Source organism: Colius striatus, chromosome 10, assembly GCF_028858725.1.
Source record: "Colius striatus isolate bColStr4 chromosome 10, bColStr4.1.hap1, whole genome shotgun sequence".
Taxonomy (NCBI): Eukaryota; Metazoa; Chordata; class Aves; order Coliiformes; family Coliidae; genus Colius; species Colius striatus.
In genome coordinates this window covers 2,035,101-2,050,784 of record NC_084768.1, presented here as the reverse complement: position 1 = coordinate 2,050,784, position 15,684 = coordinate 2,035,101, and the positions used below count along the sequence as shown (strand labels likewise).

The 15,684-nt window shown below is 41.9% G+C and overlaps 1 protein-coding gene across 4 annotated transcripts in view; it reads right to left on the bottom strand.

The window, feature by feature from the left end:
* Window positions 1-15,684, bottom strand: part of SLC44A5 (solute carrier family 44 member 5) — a 74,572-nt gene that overhangs the window by 22,123 nt on the left and 36,765 nt on the right. For 3 of the 4 annotated variants that reach the window (XM_062003466.1, XM_062003464.1, XM_062003465.1), the window contains exons 3-7: window positions 15,467-15,540; window positions 10,261-10,345; window positions 5,922-6,006; window positions 3,065-3,193; window positions 642-702 (exon numbers count right to left, since the gene is read on the bottom strand). In XM_062003466.1, the coding sequence (XP_061859450.1) occupies window positions 642-702; window positions 3,065-3,193; window positions 5,922-6,006; window positions 10,261-10,345; window positions 15,467-15,540 (434 nt within the window). Of the gene's footprint in view, window positions 1-641; window positions 703-3,064; window positions 3,194-4,713; window positions 5,017-5,921; window positions 6,007-10,260; window positions 10,346-15,466; window positions 15,541-15,684 lie in introns of those variants that run through there. The other variant, XM_062003467.1, reaches the window with a different exon arrangement.

Below are 15,684 nucleotides of genomic sequence, written 5' to 3'. Positions count from 1 at the left end.
TAAAACGGAATCCATATTTTCTCTTCAGAATAACCCGTCTCTGGTTCGCACGACGCGTTTTACGGCACAGGAAAATAAACAGCAACTTCTTATTTCCATGAGCCTCTGGTCAGTAACGGATACTCTTGGTACTACACTTCTGCAGCTAAGATGAGCTCTGAGAACTATACTCATCTACTCAGAAATACCTGCTGTCCATAGTGTCCAACATCTTTTTTTTGCTCCTTAATTACTTTGCATGCCCTGCATAGCCAGCACTGTAACTGAAAGGTGAGCTGCATAGTAACTGCGCTCATCTGAACTTCAATAGCTGGCCATTTGATCCTTCCCATGTTTGTGGCATTTTCTGGATGCCAATAGAGTGCCTTGCTCATATGCTTGGGAAGGTACAACCCAAGCTGTAACATTTTCATTAGCAGTGATGACTCAAGAGCAAGAAAGAGCTTGACCTGATCACACACCGAAAGGTTACAGGAGGCAGTCAGAAACACTAATAAGAAACCTTTATACTTCTAAACATTTTTAAATGGAATGGATGTCACTGTTAGATTACAGACAGCTCCTAAAGACCTTCACTTCCTAGGCTGCAGTTGCGTTTTAATGCAAATGCTTAGATGTTTGAAAGAAGTTGAATCACTCACAAGGCCTGCTTGGAATGATCATCGACGGACAATCTTCATCACGTAGAACTTGAGTAACAGACTAAAAAGAGGAAAAATAAGAACGCTGAATACATACCAGAATAACTACATGGCTTTCATTTCTTAGAATCATAGAATCACAGAATGGTAGGGGTTTGGAAGGGACCTTTAGAGATCATCCAGTCCAACTCCCCTGCAGAAGCAGGGTCACCTAGATCAGGTCACACAGTAACATGTCCAGGTGGGTCTTGAACACCTCCAAGGAAGGAGCCTCCACAACTCCTCTGGGTAGCCTGTGCCAGGGCTCCATCACTCTCACGGTGAAATAGTTTGTTCTTATGTTTAAGTGGAACTTTTTGTGTTCCACCTTCATCCCATCACCCCTTGTCCTGTTGCTGGCTACTATAGAAAAGAGGGATGTCCCAATCTCCTGACACCCACCCTGTAGATATTTATACATGTTAATAAGATCCCCCCTCAGTCTCCTCTTCTCCAGACTAAACAGCTCCAGTTCCCACAGCCTTTCCTTGTATGAAACATGTTCCAGTCTCCTGATCAACTTAGTGGCCCTGTGCTGGCCTCTCTCCAGCACTTCCCTGTCCCTCTTGAGCTGAGAAGCCTAGAATTGGACACAGGAATCCAGATGATGCCTCACCAGGGCAGAGTAGAGGGGGAGAAGAACCTCCCTTGACCTGCTGCCCACACTCTTCTTGCTGCCCCCAGGCTGCCATTGGCTTCTTGGCCACGAGGGCACATTGCTGGCTCATATTTAGTTTATTATCAACCAGCACTCCCAGGTCTCTCTCTGCAGTTTGACCCCCAGCCTGTGCTGGTGCAGGGGGTAGTTCCTTCCCAGAGGCAGGACTCTGCCCTTGTCCTTGTTGAACCTCAGGAGGTTCTTCTCTGCCCAACTCTCCAGCCGGTCGAGATCCCGCTGACTGGCAGCACAGCCTCTGGGGAATCAGCCAGTGCTCCCAGTTTGGTGCCAGCAGGGAACTTGCTGAGGGTCCCTCTGTCCCCTCATCCACGTGGTTGATGAAGATGTTGAACCAGACTGGCCCCAGAACCCATCCCTGTGGAGCTCCACTGGCCACAGGCCTCACACTGGACTCTGTGCCATTGATCCCCACCCTCTGGGCTCTGTCATTCGGCCAGCTCTCAGCTTTCTTACCCAGAGAAAATGCCCCAAACTGCCTTTTGTAGCCTCTTCCCCAAACTTGACTGGTGGAACTATGATACATTCCTGATCTGAGTGAGAATCCAAACCAGCATTGTGATATGGGAAAAGATTCACATTCTTCCCTTTTCTAGTGACAAAACAAGTGAAGACCTGTTCACTTTCCATCAGCATTTAAGTCAGAAGTAACTGGGAAATTGTTTCTTGCCTTCCCTTCACCTTTTCTTTTAAAGAAGCGTAAGAATTTAACACGATTGACATAGTTGAATTGCAAGGTGTTTTAAAGATGGGAGAAAGAACACCGTGTATTTGAGTGCAAAATCAGTTAGGTGAAGGATAGTTTAACTCTCCTAGATAAATTACTAACTATCTATAGATGACTCAGGAGGCTGAAGACCTGGTCTGAGATCATAGAATTGTTTCAGTTGGACTAGAGTTAATCTTAAACTTTTAAGATTGAGTCCAAGCCCTCCCCTCACAGTGCCACGGCCACCACTAACCCAGGGCCCTCGGCACCTCCACTCCATGGCCTCGCAATTGCTCCAGGGATGCGGACTCCTCATCAGCCTGGGTAGCTTGGCACAGGGGCTGACAACCCTCTCAGTGAAGAACTTTCTCCTCATCTCCAACCCAAACCTCCTCTGGCACAACTTGAGTCCGTTTCCTCCTGTCTTGTCACTTGGAAGAAGAGCCCAACTCCCACGTCACTACAACCTCCTGTCAGGGAGTTGCAGAGAGCAAGAAGGTCTCCCCTCAGCCTCCCCTTTTCCAGGCCAAACACCTCCATTCCCTCAGTCCTCCCCAGTACACTTGTGCTCGAGCCCCTCAGCGTCCCTGAACACAGCACTCAAGCTGCAGCCTCCCCAGGGCCCAGCACAGGGGCACAATCACTGCACTGGGCCTGCTGCCACGCTATTTCTTATACAAGACAGGTGGCTTATAATTGCTCTACTGTTGTAGAGTACCCAAGTACTAAAGCATACTGCTTGCCACAGTACTGCAACTACATGGGTAGCTGCAGACCTTTTTTTCAGCAAACAGTAGTTACTTACAGAGTAGGGGATTTGGTGTGAGCACAAGACCTTCGTCCCAGATTAAATCATTATCAAACCATATATATGAGACAACTCATTATATGGTAAAACCAGAATAATTAAAAACTTTGATGTAGCTCAGTAAAATCATGCAGATTGCATATTGCTTGACAAAAAGAAAAGCATTCCATTACCTACTGATACACACACACCTTGCGAGGATTGTTAAAACCAGGTCTGCAGAACTGCCTGAAGTAATTCCACTGATCTGGTTTATATCTGTAGGAAGCCTGAACATCAATGTATGTTGCAAACCTGTCTGGGCACTTTGAGACACAGAGCTGCAAGAAAAGGAAAAAACAAGAGTAAAGATACACTGCAGGTAGAGAAGGGTAAAGAAAGTCAATGCAATAAAATGGCCACCTATAGAAGTGCACTGTCTTAAGGAATTGCTCTTGGTAGTGTTTACTGAAGTATTTAGAAAGGGACATTTGTTTTCCTTGTCACTGCCTAGATATCTAAAGTTCTTTGATAGCATACACTTTCAAGGTCTCTCCTCACATCTGGAGTATCAAGCCATTCTCTGTATCTTCTTAGGTTCTACACATTCTGGTAGGCATGCAGAGCTTTCAGTCTGTTGGGTCCTCCTCTACTTCCATCAGCAGCAGTGTGTATCAGCAAGATGGTGCAGTAGCTGCTTTCCCAGATTACATGGAATTTCCTTCTATTTCATTTCCAAGGAGAATTTTATTAAAAATAAAAAGTCTCATGCAGCTAGAATGATTCCACCTTTCTACACAAGTCTCTTCAGCCAAACACATCTTCACAGACACCATTCAAGTCACCTCAGGTGTAAATCACTCAGTGGCTTTTTACTATTAATGATGAATCTCCTCTGGTTACAAAACAAGAGGGCTGCACATGTCAGGAATGGATTTCACACCACTCAAGGTGCAGCCATTATAAACCAGGTTTATGTAAGGAATCAAGCAAGGGTTTGATGAACGCATTCACTGAGAAGTCATGACTTAGATTTACGTAATAGAGAAGCAGTCAGCCCAACACATAGACTCTGAAGGCTCTGCTGGTCACTGGAATCAAGCAAGTATACAGCTCCTCTGAGTCCACCGCGTTCCTAAACACTGTGAGGTAGTTTGAAATCCCTCTTTTTAGCAAGTTCCAGCCTGTCCTAGAAGGCCGTTCTCTGTTTCGGAAGTTGTGCTGTCTGCACACCCTTTGCAAAGCTCTGCTATCCAAGTACCAGAAAGGCATCATGCGCAAAACTGTATTTCACCTTATGGGCCTTCTGCCATATACCATTCACCCACAGGAATTTTGGGAAAAGATCTTGTATTAATCCTTAGAACTGGGCACATGCTGGAAGAGGGTCTTTCTAAATGAGTGCTACAGTCCTGTGGACTACCTGCAGGCCAAGAAATAAAGATAGAAGAGTTTTGTCCTTGCTGGGACAAACAAGTGACTAACAAGCTTTACTATAACCTCAGTTTCCCATCTATAAAACAGGTGATGAAGCTTTCTGTCTATGGATCCAGGGAACTGTATTAACAGTTTGCAAGACTTGTATTCAAGAGCCGAAGCTCGTCCTTTGGTAGTTCTTGGGATTCTTTGTTCTTTGTATTTGATACAAATGGGACAGGCAGGAAAGACTTTGCCTGTAGTTCAAAAGAGGAATTGTCAAACAAATATTTCTTCATCACTTTCACAAAAGACCAGGGAATTAACCATCTGCAGTAGCAAACAGCACTCAAAAACACTCTGCGTTCTGGAGATGATGTATGTTGGAAAACAAAGCAACTACTCTGTTCCCCCAAACTCTCCTTCAACAAGTATTTCACCTTACTTGATTCATGACCACTACCAACTTGACCACAGCACCTGTCAAATCCCACACAATGACCTCAGTATTTCTGAACATGCTGAATTGTTCCAGTAAGAGTCTAAAGAGTGCAGGGTAACAGTGTTGGTGTCTGCATGTGGACAGATGGGGACTCCTGAAGCAAATCTGCTGTCGACAAAAGAGAGTTTCCATTCTGGCAGCAATTGGTCAGTGTTAAGAGGGTTCTTGCTCTTCCTTGCTGGAGATTTCCATCTCTTCAGCTGTGTCAAATAGTCCATATGGTCAGACTAACTGATAGGCCAGAAACATCTATCAAGGATAGGGATCAGGAGTGAGGGTAAGCTGGAATGGGAAACATTTTAAAATGATAGTCAAATAAATAGACAATTAACACTTGTAATCAGTAAATTGGCTACCATATAGCAACCCTCATCCAAATTAATACCCAACTTAATTGAATGCTATCCAAATTGCTGAGGTCATTCTAGGTCACTTGCAGCTTAATTACACAGTACAATTACTTTGGCAGCAAAGCTGGATCAGAGCAGTCCTGAGTCTAACTCCTCTGACCCCCTCATAACATGAGCTATTGCCTCATAAGATGAACTGACACAATTCATCTGGCAATTGTTCAACAAAGTACGTCAATAAAACGGTCTCACGTTAAAGACATCGGAAGGATAATGTTAAACTTCACAAGTTCAGTGGCTGGGTTTATTTCTCAGTGTGGTGAGAAGTCGCAGCACAGCTAAGGCAGTACCAGCTGTGGCATAAGGCGAGAACAAATTTTCAAGGTCTTAACTTCTGACAGCGCCACAGGCTCTAGCCACACCCAGGTACTCCTGTCACTGCTGAGATGCACATTTTCATGAACATGTCTGGTTTGGAAAACTTTAGATGTTAAGCAACATGCACTGATTACTCCTGGATAGCTGTGATGAATCCTTAAGTAACAAATTACCATGTTAAACTAAACAGACTTTTTTCTTATTTCAGTTCTTATCCAACCTACACATTTTGTGCATTTCTATTTATTCTTCCTGACTATCACAGGTTGCAGAGGCCACGAGCTACACATCATCTACAAAAACAATCATTTCATACTTTGAAAGACACGAACAGCATTTTAAATCCAAAGAAATGTACGTCTAGTTCTTAAGGACCATGACTAAGAGACAAGGAAAATACTTCTACCTGCGTATTTCACTCACCTGTGTTGTAGGGCACTGTAGGTTTATTAACACTACGGGGCTGGCACATTTCAGAATGTTAAAGTAAAACAAAAGGGTCTTGTTCCTAAGGAAGTGGATATAAGACAGTTAGTGTCACAAACAATGGTGCTTACACATCCTACCATTCAAGAATTTATAGCATATTTCAATATTTAAATTCTATTATTCTGGATGGTCATATTGTAAACACAGGCCAAAAAACCAAATCTCAAGCAGACCTTGAATGTTCTATGCCAAGACATCTCAAACTAGAAGTATTTGTTCCAAAGAGTGCTAATTTTGAAAAGCTTTTTCCACAGCAAGGTTTTAAGCTGAAACGACCCCAAGCATTGTAACAGGTATCTGTAATCCTGCCTCTGAGAAGGGAGGTCTGTAAAATACCCCTGCAAAAACACTGCAGTCCCTTTGCTTACACTGACTATATTGTACATGTGCTGTATGCAAAATTACAATCAGTGGATGCTACACTGTAAAAGCTGCCTATTTCTTGTTCATCAGGAGGTGGCACCACAACCAATCAAAAGCTTTTTATGGTTGGGAACCTAAAGCAGCTGGTCAGGAAACAGAATGATGATAATAGCATCTGCTAAAAATACTGATAAGCCTCCTTTGATGGGAATAAGGGACAGTCTGAGGAGTTTGTGCCCCAGAATCCACACACTTGACAGCTTTTGGAACTCGGGACCTTGAGGTAGCTGTCATGTGACTTTAGATTTGTTGAAACCTGATTGCCCCAGGATCTCTGGATTTAAACACCCACATTTTGAAGAACAGCACAATATAGTGTTAAACCTTCCTATGTCAGAAAATTATCAGATGGCTCCAGTGAAGTTGGTATGGCAGTAGTCCTGCCCTGTTAACACAAGACTTCCAAGTCAGACACCCACGACAGGACTATACAGTGTCCCTATAAGAAATGACGGTGCACGTGCCCCCCTGTGGCCTATGATCATAGAATCATAGAATGGTGGGGTTGGAAGGGGCCTTTAGAGATCATCCAGTCCAACTCCCCTGCAGAAGCAGAGTCACCTAGATCAGGTCGCACAGGAACATGTCCAGGTGGGTCTTGAAGATCTCCAAGGAAGGAGCCTCCACAACCCCTCTAGGTAGCCTGGGCCAGGGCTCCCTTACCTCACACTTAAAGAGTTTGTTCTTATGTTTAAGTGGAACTGTTTGTGTTCCAGCTCCATCCCATCACCCCTTGTCCTGTTACTATCTACTATAGAAAAAAGGGATGTCCCAATCTCCTGACACCCACCCTTTAGATATTTGTAAATGTCAATCTCCCCTTCTCCAGACTAAACAGCCCCAAGTCTCGTGAGTCTGAGCCATCACTGGCTCCCCTGAGGCAAAGCACCACAGAGGGAGCTCTGCCCTGTGAGCACATCAGCAATGCAGCATGTTGGGCTAACAAGGCTGCCCTTCCGTTTGCAGACTTGGCACAAGGCCTGCTCCCACATCTTTCCATTGTATGCCCCAGTCCAGGATTGACCGCCCACCAGCACGTAGCTCACACCAGTTGCTGGATCTGACTATGTCCTCAAAGCCATTAGAGGGTAGAACTGCACTTTCAAGCTCCATTTAAAATGAGTTCAACCGCTTGACGTTTGGTAAGGTTTCAGTTGGGATAGAGTGAGTCACCAGCTGTGTGGTGTTCAGCTGCTGGCTGGGGTTAAACCACGACATAAAGTTAAATTGTTTTCACTGAAGTATGTGCACTGTTCAAAAAAAAAGCATCCTGGCAAAAAACAATTTACTATAATTAGTTGTTATTTCTTCAAGTCAATGGAATACAATTTTGGACTGAAATGTCATCATTCTTCAACACTTTCTTGACAATATTTATGATCTGTGAGCTACTCAAAGCCATTCATCAAATCTTTTTTCTTATGTCTTAGCACACTTGCTGATATTGACAGCAGAAAAAGAAAAGTTTAAACATATATGAAACACAAGCAAAGAGCCACCAAGAACTAGGTCTGTACTCTTTATACTGAAATTGGGCTCTGCGATTACGCTGTGCTCTGCAGAAAGCAAAACAAGATTAGAGATTACATGGAGATTAATGGATCGATTACAGGGAGACACAAAGAGGTGTAAGAGAGACTTGCCTGACAACACAATTTCACTGCATGGAATTCATTGGAATTCAAATGGGTTTTTGCAGGAGCTGTGAGTGTTGAGTTGTTTTTTAGTTGTTTAGTTGTTCTCTTTTCTGAGATTGCTGAGAAGGTTTGTTTCAAGCACAAGACTCAAAGCACTGAGACTGTGATCCCTTTCCAAGAAGAAAGTTTCAGACTAAGCCCTCAGGGACTTTGGAAAGCCATAGTCCTGGGTTAGCCTTTCACACTGCTTACTTTCAGAGCATCTGAAAAATGGTATCTGAAAAGTCTGACAATGGCATCAATGAAGGTCTTACAAGCACATCCCAAACATCCACTTTTAGGGACTAGAGGGACTTGTTCAGAGGGGCCTCTTGGTCTACTGCCATAAACACTCTTGTTTTTCCAGTTGGTTGCATTAAGTGTCTTTGGCTTATATTGTGATAAGATACTCCTCAATGTAGCAAATAAGTGCCAAAATGCAGTCTCAGTAGCTGTATTATTCTCCAGCAATCATATATATGGAGTATATACATATGTATATATACATATATGTATGTATACGTTCATGAATACAAACTGCAAATCACATTATAAGAAATCACTAAAGGGAAGACTTGAGCAACAAAGAGAAAGAGGGAATGGGAGTGGATGATAAGAATCAGAGAGAAGCATCTGGCTACATCTGGATGCTGTGTGTCTGAGACTCCTAAACCCATTTGCCCACTGTTTCCTATAGACCAGAGAGCAAAGACAAACTGGGAGTGAGCTAGAGGGGAGCAGAGAAGGGCTTTGGTGAGGCTGTGGTGAGGCAAGCACACACAATACTACAACTTTTTCTCCTAGTTTTTCCTCTTCAGGAGGTTGGACTGTCCAACAACTGCTGTGAAGAATCTTACTCGGAGAGTGGAACAGGTCTTCTTGCACTATCTATTCTGTTTCCTGTGTAAAAAAAAACAACTTGAGAGGATTATCCTGGTTTTGACTGGACAGTTTATATAAACTGGACAGTTTATAGCCTTTTTGGCTAGTTTGGGTCAGCTGTCCTGGCCATGCTCCCTCCCAGCTTCCTGTGCATCTCCAGCCTCCACTGGCAGACGCAGTGAGAGAAGAGTGTGCAAACACTGCTCATCTTAAACACAAAAACATCCTTCTGTTATCAACACTGTTTACAACACATATCCAAATCATAGCCCTGTGTCAGCTACTAAAAAGAAAATTATTGCAGACGAAACCAGGACAAGGATATCAAGTCCTAGCTCTTCCTCTGTTCCACTCCCCATCTCCTGCTCCTCTCCTTCTGAACTGCCCTTTTCACGGTAGCTTTCTCAGGTTCTTTCCCCGAAAACTACATGGGAAAAGAAAGAAGCGGCAAAGAGCTGTTATCAGACACTAGCTACCATTTTGCTTCTTGCATAGCTTGCAGCTTCTTGACAGTGGTGAAGGCATAAAAGATGCTTAACAGAGGGAGAAGGTGAGGGAAAGAGTAAACTGGGTTTTAAATTCCGTTTCATGAAACACTTAGGTTTGCAGAGAAAACACTGATGTGACAGCTTTCTTTCTTGAGCAGCAGATTTAATGTGCAGGTGCTCTGTTGATATCAACTGATTAATTTAACTCTCACAGTTCAAAATTTAAAAAGACTGGGAAACACAGACAAGTAAATGCAGCCATTTGGCTGATATCCCCAAGGCAGCTATGGTTACAGTTATGTGTCTCACAGACCACTCACACTCCTCTCCATTGGCACTGGATAAGCACCAGAGAAAAACAAAAACAATCAGACAAAAAGAACTCTTCCTTACAGTTTTTTTTCTGTTATTTTGGTGCATGTTAAGAAGAACTAAGAATCAGGCTACAATGCCTACTGAGGTGAACAGAGGAATTACTCAATAGTTTGTTAACTGTACAGACTTTGGCAGTTAGAAGTTGTGCCAGCTAGTCACTTTCTATGCAGCTAGTGATGCAATCTTTAAGTTATATCGACACTTTACCAAAAATAAGCTCTGAATTATGAGAACAACAGCATTGCAGTAATAATTTGGGTCTAGATTTTCACTGAGCAACTAATCTATTTCTTTGGAATAAATACAGTAGGAGTGCCCCTGTCTCTTCAACTTCTCACAAGAACTCCTAGCAAACAGAACAGTTTGAAGCTTCCCATCTCATTCATAGTGCACTAGTGATAAAGGTATGTGACTGGATTTAGTACTCACTCATTGAGGGTATCTTTCTGACCGCAGAACTGCCCATAGCTGTCAGTTGGATAAATCACTTTCCTGGGGTCACCGTGCACCCAAGCTGCAAACATACAGATATTTTTTAATATTTGAGTATTATAGACCCAGTTATTCGTTGAAGCCAGCTAGCATGAAAATGTATCATCTCTAATGTACCACTTTAATTTTGGTTGAACACCACTGGAGAGCAGTGATTTGTAGCTTTCCTAATGAAAAACTAACATCTAAACTGAACCAAGGTATGGATGAATCAGTAAGAAAGCAAACCATTTCACTTTTTACCTTCAGGGCACACATATCTGAGTTGCATCCAAAATGCAAGGTAATGGAAATAATGGTTCTTAAAAGGGAGGAGTTAGCTATGTAGACAAGTCTGAGTGTTCACAGACAACCACGATGACATCAACACTACCTGTGCACGTGACAGAAATACAGAGTGTCGCTGAATCTCGTGGACTCCACTTGCACCAAGAATGGAAAAAAAATCTCACTTTGTAAACGAAAGCACTCCCCGACCTCTCAACTCAGCAACTGCCCCATTTTTCAGTTACTAGGTCTGCACCTGGCAATTCACGTATTATATGCTCGCGTGAACCATCCCTTTGAGGATCAAGTACTCATAGACTATCACTACCAGTATCGCTATTTCTAAGCTGTAGTGTACAGACCTGACTAAGCTTCCTTCATGACTAGCCAATGACTAACCTTTGAACCATTCTGACCACTAAGTGCTTATTTGACCCCAAGTAATGGAAATGTCATTTGTTTTTAAGTATCATCTGAAAGACAGATATAATGCTAGAATATAATTCCCTATCACTACCCTAAGCTGACCCCCTGAATTCAGGTTGCTAAAAAAGACCACTGATGTTCTCTCAAGCATTTCCTTGTGCTTGTATTATGTGGAAAACATTACAGCTATTACAAAGATTTTATCCCCAACCTTCCCCCTCCTGCACTATATACTGAATGTCAGAAGCCCACTTGGCATATACTTTAGTCTTTGATCTACACAAACTACCTTGAACTTGCTTTTCCCTAATTATTTCCTCTCAACTTCATGACATTACATATAGTCATTTGTGAATGCGTCATTTTCCTCAAGGTCACTTTGGTAAGGATAATAGTACTTAACAATAACGATACGTGCAGTAGAGGCAGAGCACAGGAAAGATCTCAGAGTGGCAGACTGCAAATTTATTGAAATGTTCAGGTCAGACACTCAACACATCTTCAATGAGCTGCAAATAGTTATGGGGAATTCGTAATGCTCCCTCTCACATGGAACAGTTTTACGCTACCAAAATTAATCTGCTAGTTCTTCTAAAGCCATGTTACTTTCCCTGTGCTTTGGAGTTTGCAAATTAACCTGATGCTGCATATCAACACTTTCTGAAAATTCAGATTAACTGCATTTCAGATAAACTGTGGTTGTTCTGATCCTCAGAGAAAGCTAAGCGCTTCATCGGTGTTAAATCCAGTTTACTTTTTCATTTGAAACTGACCTGCCAGTTACTTCTTACTGCTTTTAACACGAGCAATTGACTAATGTAACAGAACATGTGAGAGAATTTCTAAATCCACGTTGGTAACATCAGTGTTGTGTATTCCTTGGAGCAATACAATAAGAGTTATAACTTAGAATTAACCTGTCCTTTGGAATGTGAAGCTCTTTCCCTAGATAACTTATTTACTGCCTTTGATATGCACTTCTCTGAATTAAATTAGTCTTAAGAGGCTAAACATTTGTAAAGTATCACTTGGATAAACCCAGTGTTTCTGAGTTAAGTCAGTTTGACACAAAGAAAAACTTCAAGGAATGTTAAATTAGTGCTACTAGTTAATCTGTAAAGTTAAAATAACTAAAAGGAAGTAAATCATAGAGTAACTATTTCTACTCAGTACAGTCACTCAACAACACCATCACTGAAGCAGAACTAAGAAAAGTTACTATCAGAAATCATTTGGTTTCATCTTTCAAAGAGAATTAATTACCTTTTCATCAGACTATATTTCCGCTTTCCTGAAGCATAAAAATCCTACCCCACTGCTTCACAGACACACACTCGCAGCCGAAGCCTGTATGAGCTGTATGTACAATACTGAGGGCAAAATTTATGTCAGGTTTTCAGTCATAGCAGTTGTGTGAGGAACCTTCATTTATTGTTTACTTCTCAAGCCAAATTAAACAGGTATCCAGAGCAGTATTCACACATACTGAAGAAATAGAAGAAATCTACCTTTTATAAGTCATAATTCATGACTAAGGATTTATTTATAATCTATTTTCTTTTAATGTGAACTTCTTTGACTCTCACATACTTTGTACATGGCTGGCCCCTGGAACTGTACCAAAGCTGATCTCATCTTTTACTTGAAAATAAATCATGGTAAAAGGAATAGTTGAAGCACAGTACAAGGAAAGAAAAGCAGCGTCCACGTGGATGTGGATTTGAAGCTGAACTAAATGCTTCTAGACTGAATATCCAAATCTTCTCTGTAAGAAAGGTAGAAAAAAATCATCCACAAATTCAGCATCTGGTTCCAGGAATAGGTTCTAGCTGTAACCAATTTTTCATGAGGTTTCCAGGAAAAGGCTGTTCATGCATCCTGTGTCCATTAGGAAACCATTGCACATGCAGAACAGGGAACATGATCAATGCGCTGTCTCACATCACAGTAACTACACCGTCTGAGATTACAGACGTGGAGAAACAAGGTCAGTCCTCTTTCTGCTGCTGTCTACTCTGCAACCTCTAACACATGTGGTTCTTTGGAAACTGCATATGCAAAGTTGATATAAAGTTCTAACCAAAAAATAAGAAAATGTATAAAGTGCTGGAAAGAAAGCCAAGATCCGGTAGCACAAGAATAGCATACAGCTATAAACTGCCAAGGCTTTAATTTCCCTTTGTCCAGGTTACAGCTCTTCAGAATACTGCCTGTCTGCAGAGGCACGTCACCAACCACCTGAGCGTTTATATGCCCAAGAAAACAACAAACATTCCTCTAATCTAAATCCAGTTTCTTCGGTTCTGGCTTTGAGATTGAGCAGTAACAGAAGGAGAGAGTAGATCGTCAATGAAGCTTCCATTGATCATGTAGGATGAGGATGACAACAGCACAGACATCAGAGGGATGTCCTTCAGATACAGCACACTCCTAGCACCAAGCGGGAGGCATGGCAGGCCTGCAACAGCCATGCACACTCCAGAAGATACTGTTGTTTCCTAGGACTAATAATTTACCTCCTCTTTTTCAGTCTATTCCAGTAAGCAGAGACATACATTGAATGTATTTCCTGGTTAAGTTCCTCTACAGTCTTCAACTGGGAGTCATGTGTCATGGGAATGCTCCCAATACTTTCACAAGTCAAACGAACATCAGTGTACACTTAGAATTAAGTGGGAACAATTCAATCAGGCCAAAAGGGCAAGAAGATGCTTCATTTCATAGCAAAGGAAAGGGCTCACATGATCCAAATAGTAGCCAGAACTGTCATGAGAGAGTACATGCATGATTTTGCATAAACAGAATCCAGTAGTGGCTACAAAACAAATTGATCCTGGACTTGCCTACACACAGATGCCACTTAAGCATCACAATCACAGACACTGACCTTGTGAAAAAATTGTCACAGGACTGCATTTCAAATCAGTCTGAAGCTGATTGTACAGTCATGCCATGCAGTACAGTTAGGAACTCTCTTCCCAGATCCAGTCCCTAAGAGAATCCTAGAAGTACAGCATAAAATCAGGTACAGCTTGAAAAGCTTCTGAATCCACTTTTTGCTCTGCTCACTTTTCTTACATTCATAGATCTTGAGTTAGCATTCATTTTTGGGAAACAAGAGGCTCAAAGAGATTAGACAAGAACAAAATCAAAGTGTTTTGAAAAGAAAGAGTTTCTTCCACCTGCAAGCATAATCAACCATCTGTCAGTCTGTTGTTCACCTCCTAGTGTAGCCTTTGCACCTCCTTGCAGAGGTCCTCCACACCTCTGTCACTTGCTGGCATATACTATTTGCTTCCTCACTTCTCTATCTTCTTGTAAACATAAAGGTTCACAATGGGGCAGTAAGTGCAGGTGAATAAGGGAAAGGAAAAATACCTCAGTGCTTGAGAGAGAGAACAGATTTTTCAGAATATGCTCAGTGTTCAGGTACCACAGGCAAAGTGAGAGGAGACAAAATGCTCAACATTGTGGCTTGGAGGACATTACACTACCATGCAATTAGTAGGAAGACAAAGTAGTCTATCAGACAGTTATTGGAATCACTTAGCTTAAAGCAGTCTTGCTTACTGTCATCTTTTCATGCTATAGTTGGCAGCTTTGCACACAGTGTTGGCAGGTGCCTCTGGAGGTCACCTTGTTCAAAACCCCTGCTCAAGTGGGTCACCTAGAGAAGGTTGCCCAGGCCAGCTTTTGCTGGATGCCCACATTCAGAGAGCTTTTATCATTCCCCCAAGGATGGGGAATGCACAACCTTTCCTCTCTACAGAACAGAAAATGCTATTACAGAATTATGAAGAAAACTAACCTTCTTCTATATAAGGCAGGGCCAAAATAATCTTTTACAAGCAAACTGAAAGAGCTCAGACAGACCTGCAGATACACAGGAAGTACACTTACAACATCCTTTGTCCTTTCACACACAGGTATTCACACAGTTCTCACAAACAAAGCAAAATGGCTAATATTAATGAACATCTTGATGTGCAAACAACTGCAGGTCCCACAGTAAATGAAGTAATTTCTCTTACTTCCCTTTACTGCTCATGTAGATCCTTGCAGTAATATTTTACAGAACAAAAAGCCTCTTAAAACCAAAGTGTTTATCTCAGATTAATAGCAAATGGAAGTGAAATTTTTCACCACAGTTACTTAACAATAGCAAAATTATCAAACCGTTTAATTTTTACTTGAACACACTTAATTTTGAGGTTTTTACCAGTAAACACTTTGTTTTGAACTTCTTCCTAATTACAATAGACACTGAATGATAATTTATTAAATGTTTCTAGGCAAGGCATTTCTTACTGATTTTTACATAGAGCTATGTAAAACTTGTTGAGCTTTACATTGATATAAGCAAAAGGAACATCTCAGGCAAAAATTTTAACACTCATCAAGTTGCTTCACCTGTGGATGAGAAAGCACTACCATACCTGGATTTACTTACCAACAATTCCTAATGCTATGTAACCCAGAATGACAGCTATGAAGATCACACAGCAAATAACATCTGTACAGTGCCTAGGGACAGAAAGAAACACTTTTAAAAACCAGGTGTCTAATATGACCCTTTGAGAATGCTGTCACTTGAACATCTGTATGTCTGCATCTTGGTAGAAGTTTTACTTGCCAAAATCACATTTGAGGTACAAGGCCCTGATTTCA